Source organism: Apteryx rowi, unplaced genomic scaffold (genome assembly GCF_003343035.1).
Source record: "Apteryx rowi isolate R43461 unplaced genomic scaffold, aptRow1 scaffold_31, whole genome shotgun sequence".
NCBI lineage: Eukaryota > Metazoa > Chordata > Aves > Apterygiformes > Apterygidae > Apteryx > Apteryx rowi.
The window spans coordinates 3,962,575-3,982,407 of NW_020449530.1; the positions used below are offsets into that span (position 1 = coordinate 3,962,575).

At 43.2% G+C, this 19,833-nt stretch overlaps 1 protein-coding gene across 1 annotated transcript in view; it reads right to left on the reverse strand.

Annotated features, from left to right (window-relative positions):
• TMTC1 (transmembrane and tetratricopeptide repeat containing 1) overlaps positions 1–19,833 on the reverse strand; it is a 147,490-nt gene that overhangs the window by 17,976 nt on the left and 109,681 nt on the right. Inside the window, exons 10-11 of the mRNA XM_026070391.1 lie at positions 17,653–17,766; positions 2,497–2,640 (exon numbers count right to left, since the gene is read on the reverse strand). Coding sequence (XP_025926176.1) covers positions 2,497–2,640; positions 17,653–17,766 — 258 coding nt within the window. The remainder of the gene's footprint in view (positions 1–2,496; positions 2,641–17,652; positions 17,767–19,833) is intronic.

Sequence of the window (19,833 nt, forward strand, 5' to 3'; positions counted from 1 at the left end):
AGTAATGTTGTTACTGCACATGCTTTAAGTATTGCAGATCTGGCTCTCCCGATCTATACCATGTGTAGTCACTGAAACCTCTGTAAAGAGGACAGAAAATGTTTTTAGGTCTTGACCTTTTATCCCCTCTTGGCCATAATTTTAAAAATCGAAACACCCTTCATAATGTCTCATAACACAGCCAGAAAGTAATATCTGCTTGTAATATTCTGCATATTTTCATTTCTTTCTTAACTTATATGCATTTAGGGTCTGCAGAATACTAGTTGTCCTATATACACAGCACCGAACAGGTCTCTCTTTCCAGTAGGTCACAGTTTCTCAGTGCATGCTCCATATTAGGTTGAATAAAAAGATAATTCAGAGAGCTAGGTAGAAAATAGACACAAAGTCAGAGAAAGGGTGAGTCTGGAATCTGCCTAGTTTCCATTTGGTCATCTCATGAGTCACCTTAAGCTCTAGCATGGCTGATGATCTCTGTGAATTTGACTGATGATCCAGGAAATGTGCAGGAAAACAGGTTTGAGAGAATGGCTCAGGTTCGAGGGGAGACATTCACGAAGGATGTGACTGCACAGCATCTGGTGTACGTGTGTGTTAATCCCTCCACCATGAATTCTATGCAGTTTTGAACTTTTTTTTAAAGCTGTATATGGAGATGAAGACACCTGGTTTCCATTATAATTAATACTATTAGTGTGTCCAGATGCAATAGGTTGCTTTTGAAGCCTAAAAAAGTTTCAAAAAATAGGAGTGAGTGGGTGTGGGAAAAGGTGGGGGTGAAACCTGAGTGCATTCTTTTAAAGAGCTCAGCAGAAGTGAGTATCACACACCTTTAATGTATAGCACTACATGGTATTACAGAAAGATGAAGAGTGAGTACAACCTGATGGGACACACAGTATCTTAAATATCACATTAGGAAAAACATGACATTTTGCACACAAAATAAACAGCAGTTCTACGAGGATTTTCCAGATGCTTCCTGTGTGCTTTGCAGGTGCAACAAATCTGCCCATCTGCTGGGTTGCAAAAGCCCACCAACAGGCCAGATTTAAGTGTTATTGACATAGGATGTCCTGATGCTACTTCTGGTTTGTGTCCTTTTGTATTAACATGTTATATTTAAAAAAAAGAATCACAGAGAATAATAACTAAGGCATATGTGATGGATTAAAAGGACAATATATATTTTTAAACAGCTCTGCCATCTAAGATTAATTTCAGTCAACCAAACCTGATGAATAATACAAATACCTTCCATTCCTCTTGTAATATGTCTGTCTTTACCATTTTCCTTTTTTGTGAGTATTTCCAGTAAAGCACTAGCCTACTTTTTATTTAAGAGTTACTCATCTGCCATATTCTAACCCAAAACAATCACAGTTTCTTGGAATGTTATCCTGATAACTTCTGCATTACCCAACAGGCTAGGTAGAACTTCAGCAAACTACTTAATGTCCTTCATATAAACTCACAATGAAAGCGACTTTTTAGAACTAGAGAGATCAAGCATGTTTTGATGAGACAGTGTCATTTTATAACCAGCCCAACACTAAAGCCAGATCTGCTCTACAAGATTTACCAGAGAGCTATTACCAGCAACATCCCCCTACAAAATAGGTGCAGTTTATACCAGCAAAAATGTACACTTTTACTGCTGCAGTTTATACAGTCTGCTAGCAAAATAAGCTATCTTGACAAAAATGGGGGGGGGTTGCTAGTGCAAAATAGTAGTGCAGGAATAGAAATATTTGCGCTTTTTTTTTCAAATTGCACCTCTAGCAGCTCTTAGATCACACTGGCAAAGATTCTCACATAGATCTGACTTCAGAAATAGTTATTCAAATTAATTTGCATGATTATGATTGTCTAATATTCTCCTTGTTACTCACTGGCAATCTAAATAACGATGAGTCAAATTACGAGCTGATTAATTCATGTTCTAACTCAGCAGAGTACCAATGCAGGGATGTAAGCCAACTTTCCCCTCAAGTTCAGACCATCCCCCCTCCCATAGGGATGAACCATCTCCTGCTCTGAGCAGCTCAGAGTTAGGTGTTTACGCCTAAACTACACATCCAACCTTCCATTTTCAGCTAATGAAGAGAAATAGGAACATCAAGAGAGAAGTTCATTGTTCATTAGGTCTGCAACAGATGGCTGTCTTTGAATGATGTGATTTGCTCCACTGGAAAGGCTTACCATTGAGGTGGGAATCTCAAGTGGCCAGTTTTGTTTTAGATATCTGAGTTTTTGATGCCTAGTTTGGAGTAGATGAATTCCCTTAAGCTGAAGCACGATGGCTAACAGCACCCAAACTGGCCTGGCAGACAGATGATGGGTGTCCAAACTAAGCCTTGTTTCTGTGCTGGCAGTCTTGGTTGCCAATAAGAAATAATGTCATTCCCTCATCAGCTGGTAAAAAAAACTATGTTGGTGATCCGCATAGAAAAAACATGAATTTCCTTGAAGTCAGTTCTGCTTTCAACTTACTTGAGCAGGTTGCCGAGATTGAATAGCGCGCGATTGTGCTGAGGATTTAACTGAAGGGCCCGTCTGTAATAGTCCTTTGCATCCACCACATCTTTGGTCAATGTCCCCAAGTTGTTGAGAGCACTTGCATGACGAGGGTACAGCCTGGAAAAATGGAAATATCAAATCACGGACACTCACAAACTGACAAATAAAGCTCAGGTTGCTAGTGCTGCTACCACTGCAGTTCTGCACTCAATAAAGGGAAGGACACAAGGACACCCTTCCCTAGGTTTTTCACCAGAAAACGCTAGAGGTGAAAGTGATCRAGGGTGAGATTTAGCGTCTACGACCCTTTGTGTCATAAAAGGATGAAAACTGAAGCTCATTATGACGACAATGAAATAAATACATTATAGTAGCCCACAGAAATCCCAGTCAATTTGGGAGAAGAGCTGTGTAAGAAGATATGCAGAAGCCCCCACTGATGCTCTGTTATGAAACAGTGCACAGCAGCTTGCCCTCTGAAGCCCTCCAGGTGATCATTTTATTCATGATAGGGAGGAAGCTTTTTAAGATGGTCAAGGCTTTAGTTTGAGAAGGTCTAGTCTCAAATCCCGCTGCCCCTGCAGATTTTCTACTTTGGACCATGACAAATCATTTGACATTTCTGTGCTTTAGGTCCCTATTTGTAAAATATCAATAATAGCTTTGTAATTCATGGGAAATTGATATGGATAATGATGTTAAAAGTAGCTGGCTATGATAGCCCAGGGTACAGCATGAGGAGAGGCATTTAAAGGAAGAAGAGATTAAGGCTCTACAATGCAGTCTGACTCTCAAGTTTGAGACTGCTCTTAATCTAAGTCTTCCTATGGGTTTTTTTACCTGGAGTTTTTCATTATGTCAKTTCCGCCCTGGGATTTTCTGTACTTAAGTACCATGAATAATTCAGCATTTTATACACTGCTGCAACATTTGCATCAGTCACATTCTGGTTCCACAGCACGTAAGTGGTGGGCAGGGGTCTGATTTGGGGACGAAGCCGGGAATGTGCATGTTCCCTAGGAGAAGGGGACATGGTCTGATAACGAACTTGGGATCTTTTCTACAACTACAGAAGAAAGGAATCCCAAAATTCTTTTTCTGCCCAACACCAAGCCTAATAGACAAGCATTGCAAAGCCACATAGTTGAGAAGAGGATGTTCAAAGATACAGCAACATATGTTTTTTAAAATTTAGCCTACTTTAACAAAGGATAAATGTAATAACCAGTACACATAATAACTAATAATAATAAAAAATGACCACTACAGTGTCAACATCCCTTATGCAGAGATAACATCCCATCTCCCAGAGGTAACCTCTTCTGCTGCAAGCGCTCAGGGGCAGTTTACTGTATAAGCTGGTGTCTTAGGTATTTGCATTGTCCAGTGGCACAACTGTTCACCCACAGTACCTGCATTTGCTGCTCACTGAAGTGGTATTAGCACTGAAATAGTATCACTTTCCGTCCCTGAAGCTACTCAGCGAGCCTGACGAGCTGGCGCAGCCTGTGGCAAACCCTTCCCACAGGAACAGCAGGGAGCAAGGGAAAGGACCAAGCTTGCTTGGGCTTCGCTGGGTGGGATGTATCAGTATGTGATACCTTGGCCAGGATCTTGAATGAAGAAGGTCCTATCTATCTTAGGGCAAATAACTGAGGGCTCAACCTTTTTTCTATTTCATCCATGGGAATTCTGACATTGTTTTTAATTTAAAAGGTTTGGAAATTATATTTCTGAGCCTTTTTTTTTTCTTTTGGCTATGATAGAAGCCATGCATTACTTTTGTCAGTACTCACATATAACAAAAAGTTCTAATATCTGGCATGAAGTTGCTTGAGTTACAAGTGGGCAAGTATTTCAGACAATTCCTGGGAAAGTCAGAAACAGATTAACATTTTACAGCCCTAAACCTGATGTTTTTGCTCTCAAACTTTCAGAAATTAATTCTCCTCTTGGCTTCTAGTGTTCCCATGACATTTTAGGCCCAGGAGATTTGCTTGAACTGATTTGGAGAGGAATGAAAACTCAGTTAAGACAAAAAGAGAGAACTGATTTCACCTTTAAACTGCACAGTTCTGAGCTCAGTGCTAAAACCTTTCGACAGCAAATCACAGGATGCAAACACATCTCCCATGTATGCTGGGCTCTCTTCCTTGTGTTTTAGATTCACTTATTACATCTCATTGCCCTTTCCAAGAAATGTAAGTAAGAAACCAGAACCTCAGCTAGCACAAATTGTCAGCTTAAACCAGCTTAGCATCTAGCCTGAAGAACTTACAACATTTGCAATTTTACATATCCAAACACATGTTAAGAGGAAAAACCTGAATGCAGAGATAAGACAGTGGCATTGGGCTTTTGAGTTGGGCTTCAGTTCTTTATGTTTTTATTTGGAATACTACTTTCCTATGGCAGTAGAGGAAGGGCTCTGCCACCCACTCTCGGAGGGGAGAGGTGCTCCCTGAATGGCTGCAGGCCAGCTCATGCCAGTTGGCCTCAGGGCCAGAGAATGGGGCCCGGCCCCTTTTATTGCTTAATATGGATGTTGACTAAAGGAATAATGGCCTTACTCCATCTACCTTCTCTTCATGCACACTCACTGCTGTTATTAGCAGCTTCCTGGGCATAAAAATGGAGTAGAACAAAGTCTCATGGCCAGATTTACAGAACATCATAAAACTTGACCACAGGTGACTAATTAAAGCAACATTTACTAAAGAACTCTCAAAGTGTTTCTGCAAAATTTGCAGATATACTATTTGTAAATTGTTTTTTATCCTTTTTGCTGTATGTGATGTATTATCCTAATGAATGGAGGCATGTGTATGTTTTTTCCTTTTATTCTTATTGGCGGTTTTCTGTTGTTTTTCAAGACTCTTGGAATCGGACCCAATGGTTCCCCATTGCCTACCTTGCTTATCTTGACTGTAAGCTCTCTGATGCAAAGACTGTCTCTTCCCATCTGTATTTATTTCTTGCAAAAGTCAGAAACAGACTACCAGGACAATGATGTCTCTGGCTAACCTAGAGTCTCTTCCTGCCACAATAATAATAATATTCAGAACCCAGACCTTGTTTTACAAATAGCTGAGACATTCTGAGATGCAAAAAAACTGTTGTTAAAAGGTATACATTGTTTTATAACTTCTCTTAAGAAGCAGAGCTTTCTATGTGGACACACACAGAGCTGCATTTTCCCTGCCACCACCATTGATAATGGTAACAGTCTGCAGGCAATATCCTTCTTGCTATGTATCTGATTAGGTAGAAATTCCTCTAGGCTTCACCTAATCAAATGCAAGTGCTGCATTATTTATGAAAGAAAGCTGAATTTCATTAAACTTCTACAAGAAGCAGTATATGTAAAAATATATTTCTCCCTTCTTTTAGAAATCAGAAGAACTTTCCTTAAGAATCTGTTTTCACAGGTGATTATAAGAAAAGTCCTGAAACAGCACAATTACCTTAAGAAAGAAAAAAGAAACCAACCCTTAAAAGTTTATTTTAAATCAGGCTGGGCTTTCATTTCTAAGGAGAAGACAAGTGGGATGTTTCCTTGCTGCAGAATGAATAATTCAAACGATTCCTTCAGTGTTGTTGCTGCAATTGTCAGAATAAATTTCAGCAGCTTTCCCTTTAACTATTACAGGTATACACTGCACAAAACCCCTGTCAGTAATTATCCCCACTTCTTTTAGGCTAGCAAAATTCCCTCTAATACCATTGAACAAGAGCCTTATTGACTTGCACAGTCGAGAGATTTCCAGTTTCATAAGACACGAGGCATAAAACATGTAGTCACCAAAATGCTGATGACTATTTTCTTTGCTTTTTTAGCTTAATGCTGTTATTACCTGAAACAATAGTTAAAAAAAATGAAAGGTTTTGTTTGTTGGCAATGTACTATGAGACAAATCCAGAAAAAAGAGAAAGGGAGGGAATTTGTTGTCATGGATACAACTTATAATACACCAAGCATTTTAATTCTTTTAATTCAGATATGGGGAAACAATTGGCAAGCTCAGTTCACAGTACTGCCTTTAAAAGCAGCTCTTGATCTGGTGCCAGAGGTATTAAGGGGGCAAAAGTTATTAGCATGACAGATCTCCTCTCGCTCTTTGAGAGAGCGTCAGGTGGGTTCTGCACAGCCATCGTTGTGCCAGGGCAGCGAGCTAGAGGGGATCAGGGCAGGCTAATGTGCAATTATTTGGGGAATCGGCGGCGAGCAGCACAGAAAGCAGCTGGAGCGCCACGTTTCAGGGATGCTCGCGGCCTCCTTCAGCCACACAACAAAAGAGGTTTTTGCAAAGAAGGCCAGAGCCCTCCCTCGGATGTGGGACATGAAAGTAAAGCAGCTCTGGACATGGTTAACCTAATGGCCACGCCATGGCACCAGCGGGAAGGTGAGAGCTGCCTGCATCATCTCGCACAATATCCCAAGAGACTCCAGGCAAACCCATTCTTGCTATAGGGAAAAATCAGCAACTAACTCAAGTGCGGAGATCTAGCATGCCTTTCTTTTTTTTTTCCTTAATGCATTTTTGATTAAGGAATGCATTTAAACTTAGCACTCACAAGGAACTTTTCCCCTTTGAGGCAGCTGTGATTAATTATCACCTCTGGGCTTCTGTGAGAAAACAGGTTGTGTTATCTCTTCTCTGGTAAAAGGAGAACAGCGTCTGAAGAGCCCCGTGACAGACCTTGTCTCACCGTTCCCTCGGCCTGTAGGTCACCTCCCTGCAACAGCTCTCAATTCTTCCAGCGCTTGTGTGATCCCATTGCAACGCCCAGTGTCCACAAGAGTGGAAGGCAAACACTGACTTCAGCCAGATTAAGTGTGCAGAATCAGGCCTTAATCACACAAGCCCAATTACTTGCTGGCAGGATGGCAATTTGTTTTTAAGACACATTTTGCCCCATGCCAACACATGCTGTAATATTTTATTAGCATCATCTTGCCAACAAAAGTAAGAATGCTACATGAATAATGTTTCATCTGTGCCAAATTTTTATACTACCCCCTTTATATTTACTCCATTTCAAGCCAATTCTCCCATTTTATTATTACATCACATTCATTTTCACATGTTTAYGTACGCTCTCAATAAAGCTCTATGTGAGGTTGATTTAAAACTTGACTTGATGCATTTCTAAGAGCYGTCATCCCCCAGGGAACGCTCCTGCGCTGGCAAGGACTCACACTACAACCTCACGATAGCACAGCACCTTCTGCTAAACACTGCTCTACATGCTGTGGAGACTTGCAGGTCACGGAGCCAGATCCTTTCTCAAAAAGACCTCCCATTTACAGCATTTGAATTCTTGCTCTAAAGGGAGAGACAATCCTGCAGTATCAAGCAGCAGTTCGTTTCTCTCGAAGACTTTTATAAGGTGCATCAGTATTTCCCTAAAGTTAACACCCTTCAGCTTGGCTGAAGATTTGTGGCAGGCTGGGATTTCTTTAAAAACCTGGAAATCCTGCTGAAAGTCAGGCAAGTGAGAGATCTAAGGCTTTGAGGCTCCTTTGAAAACCCTCAGCGTAATCGTCAGAGAAAGCACGACAAAGCAGCTGGCCCCCTGGCTGTATGTAGCCCGGCCCCAAGGTCAGCAGTACAGCACATTCACTGCCCTGTTTTCGGCTGTGAGATGGGCTGGTTCACAGCGCTAGGAACAAGGCGGGGAGTGACCCTGCCCCAGCCTGGTGCTGGCTGCTCTAATATTTGCTCCCCAGAGCACTTAGAGCTCCCTCCCGGGGCCGCGGGTYGCCCTTTGGGACCCTCACTAGAGTTGCAGGTGCCAGCAGGGTGCCCAATCGCCCACACCTGCAGCTATTTTGGACACCACCCCAGGGCGTCCCAGCTGGCCCTTGGTCGAGCACCTGGCCAGCACCGACACGGATGCTGGGACACAGCGCTCATCTCTGCCACGGCTGCCCACGGCACCTGGGACAAGCCGTCCCGCATGGTCTCCATGCCCCATCGGTAAAGCAGCAACAACACTTCCCTTTCCCTTGCTCTTGCCTCTCTGCACAAGCCCTTTGGGGTGAGGACAATCCCCATCTACTTTCAGTGGCCAGTAAAACAGGATCTCCATCTCGCTGGGACCTCCAGAGACCGATTCAGTATAAACAGCAAGTGCTGAATCGCTGCCAGGGATTGCTGGAAGGAAGAAACATCCTGGCTAGGCTGCTTCTCTCCCTCTCCGGCAGCTCAGAGCAGCAGGAATATCAGCCGACTCGGCCCGCTGGCTCCCACCCGTCAGCAAATCCTTTTTACCAGGGTCAGCCTTCAAGGCTGCTCATACCAGCTCCAACGAGCACAGCACAGGGCACAGTGGTCATGCTATACCCTAGTACCAAGGGAAACATCTACAGGACAGAAATGTGAAGAAAAGAGAAGCTGCATATATTTAATCTGTAAATTGACAAAAGCCACATGAATTCCTTAAGCCTGGCATCCGTAAAAAAAGCATATCCAGAAGCATTACATTACAAAAACAAGCCTGTAGCACATTAAACAATATTACAATTTATGAATTTTCATTAAATCTTCAAACTTGGGCAGGGAGAAAAGCTGCAGATTTAGAGCTGAGGAGAAAAAAAGGATTTCATGTCCAACAACGTTAAAGCTAAACTTATGTAAAAAAATAAACCCCCTCCTGCTAAACTCTCATATTTCCTGCAATGTCGAGGCAACATGGGGTTATCGGAGCTGGGTTGCCTACTTACACTCTCACATAAAGAATTTATGCAGGATCCATGTAAACCCTGAAAATCTCAGAAATCACTCAAGTCCAACAAAGGACTATTAAGGCACAATACGCCTGACTGACAGAGACAGAGAACAGCGCAGACATCTCCGTGGAGTCCAGAGAAACTACAGGAATATAGCAGCAAGCAGGAGTCTATCAGCCAAGTTCTTCAGCCAAACATGAGGGGACTACCTAATGACATATATATCTTGTCTAAGTAGATGGGACAAAATCATGCCTGTCCTCTCCCAGAGATCACAGGTACAGGAGGATGCTGTAGTCCAGCCCTGTAGTGCTTTGGTCACAGCCGTCTCTGAGCAGTCTGAAGGTTGTCTCAGTTTCCAGGATAAATCAGAGCAGCCCCATTCCAGCACTGCCCAAATTGCTCCAAGGGGCCATTCAAACGTCTGGAGATAAGCAGAGCACCTCAACTTCTCCTGCCACAAGGTTACCCTCTCATATGAGAGATGTTCACTGGAAATCAATTTTTATGCCACCCCTTGGTAAGGATAGGAGAAGGCAAATCTCTGATGATTAGGTACAACAATAATCAGTGCTACCTGGTCATTCCTCAAAAAAGAATGGTCACCCAAAGATTTCATTTAGACAAAGGACAGGAGACTGGGGGAAAAGACAGGGCTGCTGGGAACAAAGGGTGACTGAGCCTTGGATTTGGTGCTCATGCTAGCCCAAAGTGAAAAGTAGGCTTGAACATTGGCAAAATACACCCCTGAAGTTTCTATCTACATAGGCCACATGAAATCAAGATAGATCTCTCATCTGAATAGGACAGGAGCTTTGTGGCTTCATTAGGGAAGCATCTTCCATTCCCCAGATTTTTTAGCATCAATCCCCAATAAGTAAGTATATTTAATTCACTGCAGACACATTCATAGCAATGACACAGTGTCTCAGGAACGTTAATGAGCAGTCATTCTTGTAGCTGATGGGGATCCTCTCTAGGAAGATGCATTTGAAATCTTAGCAAGGCCCTGAAGGATAGTGTAGAAAGATCTGCACCCAAGGTAGAAGCCTCAGTGTAGGAAGAGATCCTGTCTGTGAATACCAATGTCCAGGGAAGAGCTATACACCAGTCCATCCCAGCAGGAATATGCAGTTTCTATTGTTGTCAATGCTGTTACACTGCATACGTCCTGCTTTTGCACCAGGGCTCATGGTTCCACTTACACCAGTTTGGTTTTAAGTAAATAAAAGTTTGGACCTTGACTGGTATTTGATCAAAACAAAGCAGAACAACTGAGCAAGGGTGGAGTACACCCCCAAGCAGGCAGGGATTTGTGCTTTGCAGAGAACAGGTTCAAAAATAAATTACACTGGCTGAAGTAATTTGGCCATCATCTCACGCACTGTGTTGTAGAGTCCATTAAGTCTCTGATTCAAGTTATCAGGCACCCTTTTCAAACATCAATTATTAATAAATCACTCAACACTTTTATCTAGCTTCAGGACGGCCACCACATACATACATGAGAGAGCCAAGACTCCAAAAGCCTGTTGTCAAAGCGTGGTTTAGAAGAACACAGCAGGAAGATGTTTCCGACAGCTTGGATACAATCTCCCTCGAGTTTGTAACATCCACTAACACAGGGTGTTATGTTAGTCTCTCTGAAGATGTTTCATCAAATGCTTAACCGGAGGGATTGCTCCAAGAGCCTGACCTAAGTGACCTAAGTGTCATAAGGGCACTCAAGGCTTTGGGAGCAAATGCAGCCCTGGCAATTGCAGCAAAGCAGCAGTGCACATTTTTGACTCACTGTAAAAACAGGCTAACAAATGGTGCCGGTATTTTAATTCTTTCCAGAAATAAATCACAGATGGTATCCAAGGCCACCTGCAGTCCATGCTGAGAGGCATTTTCAAGGCACACACAGACACACATACACACACACACACAAAGGCCTATATGAACACAATTTTTTTTACTGCATGGAGAGTGCAATTTAACCAAATTTAAACAACCCCAGACACTGTTGATTTAAGATATATAAAAACCCAGTGGGTAGGTGTGTGGGAAAGCTTAGTGAGAAACCTGAGCCTCCCTTATAGGCATTAGGGTTATATTTCTAAGTGCAGTGGGGAGAAAGAGCTGCCTAGTGTGCTACTTTTCTACCCATTCCAGTGATGTTATGAACCAATTTTTTCTCAGTGAGGGATATGGATATGGCACCCACAGTACTTGCTCCTCCTTCCTCCCTCATCCAGCCTGCGTTTGAGCACCAAGTATACATTCACATGATCTCATAACACTTTTTGATGCCACAAGCCAATATTTCCAGTTTTCATGCTGTCAGCAATGCTTGAAGCTGTATTATTTGCATGTTCTGCAAGAGCCAGACTCCACATGCCACTGCACACATATTTCATGTTGGCTGGTCTGCTTGCTGGCCCACTCTCTCCTCTCTCTGGAGGCAGATGTTCAGGGCAGCTCCCTGAGCCACAAGGAAAGCCAGTCCAAGGGCTCCCACTTGCAGCCCTGAGGCTTCCTTCGCCTTCAGATACCACAGGGGAGGATGGAGGTTTTGCATGGACCCGCTGAATGGCAAGCTGATCCCTTCCATGCTCTGTTTGGTCAGCAGAGTTTGTTAGGGAAAGTCCAAAGGGGGTATGTGACTGTGAACATGGAGATATACACACACACACACACACACACACACACACACACACACCCCAAATGCGTTATGTGCATATACCATCCACATGAACGCACAATGATGCATTTATGTACATAAACTCACAGTACTACATATATTGCAGATACTTTCTGCAGTACTATATACTATCAGATCCTCTACTGATGGTCAGAGTCAGTTCACACACTTGTCCACRCTTCCCTTGGGAAAGGGCAGCACCCCAGAGAGCAGCTCCAGCCCCAGCCTGAGGCACTCTCTCTCTCCTGACCTAACTTGCTGTTTTCTTTCTTTCCAGCACCTTTGCTTTTTTAGCTCCCCCAATCCCAGTTCATTTTTGTGAGCTGTTAACCGGCAAAAATTCAGCAGCAAAATTCAGTTATAAAGAAGTAATTCAGTTATGACAAAACCATTCTGGATCATTTGATGGTCATAATATCCACCTTCACCCAGATAACTCTTTCTCCTCCACTACTAGCTTAAACACTATATTCTACTGATGTTTTATAATTAAGGGCCAATCTATATGTTTTTATGTCCAAAAGTGCAAACATGAAATTTTAACTGTCGATCTTTTTGCCGGGCACAGAAATGTGGCTTAGATAGCACAGATTTATATTTATTCATCCAATTCCAGCAAGAAACCTAGAAGCTTCCTTCAGACCCACCTGCTGTTTGCTCACATTGATCTGAGATTCATGGGAAGCATGACCCTGGCAACAAAAACCGCATGCCTAAGAACTGCATTCTGCAGTGCTGGCCATGGAAATACAGAGAGTAGGATGAAGGTGTTTGGGGAATTAAAATTTGAATGAGTTTGGTTGTAGCAGGGAAGGTAAAGTTTTTCCCTTCATTGTTGGAAGTGTTATTAAAGAGCTAACTAATGTTGGTCAAATGGTGTTTAAAGCTCTCCTGTTTTCTCTCTCTGCATGTCAGCTCATACGCATTCCTGAGGAGTAACAAAACAGCAAAATGCTCAACAGAAAAATCAAACATAGGAAAGCTAAGGGGGCATGTTGCGGGGAGGGGAGAAATAAAGCAAAAGCTTCGTAGCTATCACTACCACCAACAAAGTCTTCATTAGCACATCATAGATATTATTCATATTTGTGTGAGGTTGCATGACCTCATATTCTCACTCACAAACATGAGGGTTGTGAAATAAGTTTTATTTCAGATAAGACTAGCAGTATTTGATCTCAAGCAACAGGAGGCTCTCTGAAATTCCTAGCAATTGTAGCAAATCTGCAGCAGGAGCAGTAGCAAGAATTTTAAGGCTAGGTTTCAGAATAGTCATGGTCAACTCRTATCTCAGACAGAGTATTTGTTGCCTTTATTTTTTGAAAAAAAAACAAAACAAATATTTTCTGGGGTCCCTACCATATGTCAGACAAACCATCAAAGCAGTCTAATCCAGCAGTGTGTTTTTATTCTTTACTGATAGTAAGCTAAAAGGTTTATAACCCATCAGTACAATTCCAGAATGCCAGCTGTACATAAAACCTGGTTTATGGATAACTCATTTTGCATCTCCAGAGGGCTGTGATTCCATTTTTCTTTTACGAACCTGACATACAGGAGAGGCTTGTTCCCACATATACACATACAGAACTTTCTTTTCTATTCATTCCCCCCCCCTTCCAACTCAAATGATGATGTTCTCTATTTTTGCATTTCATTTCATTTTTCATTTCCCCCATTCTTAGACAGTATAATTAGATTACACTCTAATTACCTAAACCTGGCTAAGTCAGGATGTTGCATCACTGGGCCGTCTGCTGGGGTGAGTAATGAATTTTCCAAAGGGCCACCTGCAATTATTCTCAAACATCAACAACGTATCAACCGTGGTGGATGGGATCAATTGCCGAGTTTCCCATGGAAACATGCCCTGCAGTTATACTGTCAGAAGAAACATATTCTTCTCCTCCACCATTTTATCTGCCGTGAAGTTAATGGAGAGACACCAACATTAGCCATCTTGCCTGCAAAATGCCTTTAAAAGCAGGAATGGGAACAAGTGATTAAATCACTGAGGATCAAGTTTCCTGGGATTTAGTCTCAATTGCTATTATTTCATTGTGTAACCTATGCACACTTCGATGTCTTTTCACACAACTATAGCTATAATATTACCTGCCTACTTCACAGGAGCAATAGGTTGCTTAACTAAATAGCTACATGGCAACTGACACTTTTGGCAGAAAAGTAGCAAGTAGAAACGCATTATTATGTTGGTGGAATGGTAATTGCAGGCAGTTAAAACAGCCAAGTATGTACTGACAAGATCACTTTTGTTTAGCAAACAGTTAAACTCATTTATCAAAGATCAAGCAGACCTACATTACAATTTGGCACAAGCTTTAGAAGCAAGCTGAAATGATTAATGAGCCATCAACCATGTGCCTCAGACCAAGCAGGTACTGGGCAATGCTGCTCTCCCTCTCCTACCTCCCAGCAGCTCTCGGGTGGCTGTGGCAGCAGTCCACTGCTTTATTGACTCCCTTGCTTTATTATTTCCTTACAGATCTGCCCTACTGCTCCGTAATGCGCACTAGGCAGATACGGTACCATACTTCTTATGGTGCTGCCGCCGGATTGCTATACCTCTTGATTAATTTGTATCTATCTCCTGTAATCTGGGGAGTGTTGATCTATCAAGACTCACCCAGGCAGCCTGTGCCTGGCGATGGCTCCCTGGGGGCAACGTCAAGGAGACTTCTTGCGTTAGCACCTGAGCTGGTGATCTGCCTCCTCACCAGTGAGGAAATTCATGGACTGAGTGGTCCTTCAGCTTCCCAGCCGTTCTTGCATTTTCGGGTCAGGCCAGTGGCCAAAAATATCCTGTACCATCAAAATCTTTTTGGAATATTACAGCCACTACTTCCTTCCTTCTAATCATAGCATAATTAGTCTTCAATCAGAGCAGCAATTGAAAAGCTCGAATCTGTGATTCTCTGTGAATAGCTTGGATGTAAAATTTGTTCTTGTCTGCGATATTAGCCAAAGGTCTTGCACTATATCCATCGCCATATTTCCTATCCCACATCCATCACCTCCTTTGCTTCAACATAGCCAGCACATATAGGTACCTAGTGCATGTTGCAAGGCCTATGTACAAACCCCAGACATTTCAGAAGGGGCAACGTCTGGGGGAAACGTCTGGAATGTATTTTTTAACATGAGTCCAAGCTACACTTTTTACTTACATTGTTTTACTGCTTATTATATGGGCTCCAGTAGCCTGTGACCAGGGTGGAAAGAAAGGGTAAAAATGGGGAAAGCATAACTGCAGATGAGGTGATGGGACCAAGTAATACTGGTTTCCAGTCACAGAGCTAGCTGGAGACTCCTGGTTTGCACTGCAGGCTCTGCCAGCGCTCCACGGTGTCAGAGGGAATGTGCAAGGAGGGCACAGGTGGCTTGATTTTCAGAAGAGCCAAGTAATCCTGAAATTACTGAAGCAACTGCAAAACTGCCCAGTGCCACTGGAACATGGACCATCTAGAAGAGTTCAGTTCTGTGTGGCTCAAAGACCTGACYTGACTTTGGATGCTCTATAAACAATATCATCAGCACAAACTGTGTTATTTAATAAGTTTCAGAAATGTTTGCAATCAGATCTCAAAACAGACTCATTCATAAATGAAATACTGCAGAGCAGAAGACAGCATTACAATTATAATAAATGGGTGATGCTGAGTTAGAGAAGAGCAAAATCTTTTGTCAGCAAATGCCATTTGCACAGGCAGAGGCAGCATCAGTAGGCGCAGAAAGCAGATACAATACTCTGTACTAACAAGTTCACTGCAAGGCTCGGATAAAATTTGCTAGTCCCTCTTCTTTTTAACTTGCAGTGGTCTTTTCTGGTAAACGAGGGAAGTTACAGAGAAGAGTTACAGGAGTGATTAGAGGACTGCAAAAACTTGCATAACATTGAAAAAGCCAGCAACCACATCAGTTTGTTGCATCAAACAGCAGGTTAAGAGAAGACCTGATCACTGTGTGGAAAACAGAYTTTTGATAATGGGCTCAGTAGTGTGGCATTTAAAGGTATAAGCAAATCCAATGACTGGAAGCTGATGTTAAACAAAATCAGACTAAAAATAAAGAACATTTTCAACAGACAGGGTAATTAACCTTTGGGACAGTTTACTGATGGTTGTGCCGGATTTTCCATTCCTAGAAACATTAAAAAATTGGATGGAAGTTTTTCTAAATGATTTCCTAAATGCCCAGCAGAGAACACAGAACAGGATGCAGCTCAAAAAGCTAAAAAACACTTTGACCCATTTTCAGGCCCTCCTCAGTGACATGAACTCTCTCCTCCCAGCTTACCTGGGTGAGTAAGGAGCCCGTGGAGAGCCCTGGGTATAACCCTGTCAGTTGGCCAGAGGACAAAACATAGATRTAATTTCTGGAGTTTCCTTCCTATGCCAGGAAGAAACACTTCCAACCGATGTCTGTTGCACCTTTTTACATGTCCTTCCATGCCAAGCTCTGCCCTAGCTGTCAGAGCCACTCCTCACTTTGTCTGTCCTTTCCACATTCGCCTTTTTTTCCTGATGATATTTTCTGTACTCTTGATGCTTGCTTTCTCTCGCTTCCYCCGCACTGCTGCTCTGTTTTTCTTGCACTCATCTACCTGAAGGGCTAATCCCTTCTCCCAGCCCCACAGGACCAGAGGGAGAAATAATGCAGCAAGGAGGAGATTTTGGGGGAACTGTGGTGGCCAGCTGCTTCCTTGCTGCCACTGTACCAAGTGCCGCGTGGGCAGAGGAGAGCACCTGCAGCTCTGGCTGAGTGGCACCACCAGCATCCGCAGGAGCAGGGAGCTGGGGAGCGCTGCTCACCACGAGCTGCCTCCCCCACTGGCAGACCTGGGAGTGCACCTCTGAGTTACGGTGCAGAAGGCATTTTGCAGGTTCACAACCCCCTGCTCCTCTTCTCTGCCCCAGGAGATCTGGCACAACAGAAAAGCTCCATAGCCCTCTCAGTACTGCAGGCAAAAGCCTGGTCCCTACCTACAGATATCACAGGACTGCATGCTGTCATACGCAACTCTTGGGCCAGGAGATGCTGCATGTCATGGCCCTGTCTTTGCCCCAAATTTATCATGTGGCCATGAGCAATGCAATTCACCTTCCTGCTTCAGCCTCCTCCGTTACAGAACTACAGTAATGGTATTTACTCAACTACCACACAGGAGCATTTTCAGGATCAATTACTTAGCGTTCATGCAAAGCTTTGTGGACAGCAGCCTCAATACAAGTAGTAAGTGCTATTATTATTACTCTACTTCAGATGGTTACAGTGTTGGCATTTTCCAGGCATGCGCCATTAACAATTTACTAAGATAAATGGCCCAGGAACCTGAAAACACATTTATGACAACTGCTTCCTGCATACCAGCATTCATTCAGCTGAATAAATGACACCTCATTGCTCAATGCATAGCTACGGTAACGTTTATATCTCATATATTCAAGTGTGCACACAAACACACACACACACACACACACACACGGAGTTGGAGGGAAGCCAAGCTACCTCATTTAATGACATACAAACCCTGAGCCAAAGAACTTTCCCAGCCTCCAAAACCTGTGCAGCCCCCATGGAGCTGGGAGCGAGGAGCACACAATGCGCTGTTTGCCATGCCAGGAAGGGCTGCATAAACCACAGGCTGGAAAGTGCAGTCAGAGCATAACCAGGCCTTCAAAGAACTTACTTGAGAGCAGTTTTGTAGTGGTAGATAGCTTCAATGTTACGTCCCTGGTCTTTCAGAAAATTGGCATAGTTGTAGTGCACCTTGGCGTTATGGGGTAGAGTCTTCACTCCTGAGCTGCAAATGGGAACAGAAGCAGGAAGGTGTTAGCCAGCCAGGTTACCCCCTCTTCCTCGAGGTCTTTCTTCTTCTAATCGTTGCTTTCTCAAAAGAAAAATTTGCCCATATTCTGAGTGCCTTGTTACCTCCCGTGCACTCACACCAACAGAACTAGCATTACAAACCCAAGCTTGCCCCACACTTGCAAACTGTGCAGTGCACTGGCAAACCATGTGCCCCCAGTGGGACATAAATATGTGGCAGCAATTCACCTCCCCTATCACCGTCACAGATACCTCAGCAACACTTCCTGTGACCGGATAMCATGGATAGTTCAAAGTCTAGATTATTAAATTGTAAGGCCCTAAAAACCCTAATACTTAGAGGGCAAGTATGTACTACTTTCTAAAATATAGTCATAACAGGCTCCTTCATCTCCACCTCTGCTTAAACTAGAGTGTCATGAAGTTCCTCATGAAAATCTTGAGTTAAAGCTATGAGCTGGAGGTACTGGAGAGAAGGTATCTTTTCCATATGCGTCAGCCACTAGAGGGGATGCACAGCATACTCTGACTACTGAGCTAGCACTTCTGCACTGCATAGTGCTGAGCAGAGAGTACAGCCAGGAGGGACATTAGGGTCTCTTGCCCTAGTTTACCCTTAGCTTACAAGTCATACACTCTCACATTATAACATATGACTGTGGCCATGCAGCTATACAACTGCCCCATCCCTCCGCTTTCCCTTTCTAGCCATGTAGATTGAGCTGGACATTTGGAATTAATAATGAGGGCATAAATTTAAAAAAAAAGAAGAAGAAGAAGAAGAAGAGCTAGTAAATGCTTGTTAACTTAATCCAGAGCTCAGAAAGCAGGGCACACTAGATGATAGTTGCATAACTAGAGAAAATGCTGTTCTGCGGCTAGAGACAGAAAGAAATCACAGGAGCACATACACCATGGAAACATTTCTCCTGCAAGAATCCCAAGAGGTTGGTACTCCATTTAACAGGGGAATACTTTCCAGCATATAAACAGGGGCTCTCTGAGGTAATAGGAAATACAGCTGGATGAACCTGTTCATGTAAAACCAGAGGAAGCACCATGTCTTGTTCCCAGGTCACAGGCAGATTGCTGCTAGCTGCTGCCTTCTTTCCTCCCACCATCTCCAAGCCTGCTACCTCAGGTAGGAACTGCAGGCACTAGGAAATTCTCAAGCCTTTTTGCCTTGCCTTGTTTGTCTCTGCTATTTAGCTTCAGTGGGTAATGAAGAAGTTAATCAAGAAGAGACAGGGTCACACACAGCCTCTACGGAGCAGTGCAGCCTGCAAAGGGGCTGATGAGGGAGAACATAGCCACAGCTGCTGAAACCCTTTGTCAGGGATTTCCTTGTAAAGAAAAGAGGGGGGTTGGAGAGCCTTAGCAGCACTGTGGCATCTGCCTGGTTATCTGCAGCCAGCAGTATCAAGCATTGCTAATGCCTACTTCCAAGAGGTTTCAAAGGTTCGCCCACGGCCACCTCGCAGAGCTCAGCACAACACAGCCACCGTTTGCCTACGCAAATTAAGAATATACCTTGCATTTGGCTTCCTAATCATCAGGTATTTCTAAGTTACTAACTGGGAGCACTACAGGAACAAGACATTTTGTGACTAATCGCTGAATTAAATCACTTAATTGATGCTATTCTTAAGAGAATGATTTTCTATATTAGTTTTCACAAAGATATACGGCACCAGCAGCAAGTAATGTGTGACTGCTATGACTGTGTTAATTTCCACTGGCCTTGGGAGCTATTAACCACACACTTACAACCTCTGGGCATTACTGGAATATTAATTCTCATACAGAAAGGCTTTCATTACATCAGCATGTTATAGGCAAAGACACAGACAGGGACTCAGAGCTGCTGCTGTCTCAGAGCTATGTGCAATGAGTTGTTGGCTCTGTTATAGCCCCTGCTGAAACAGAGCAAACCGAGTTAACGGTGAGAAGCACTACACATGCACAAGTACTTCAATTCTAATGAGACACAGCTTTAACAGTAAGATGCATATTTTTAAATATTTTAATTTTGGATGGTATC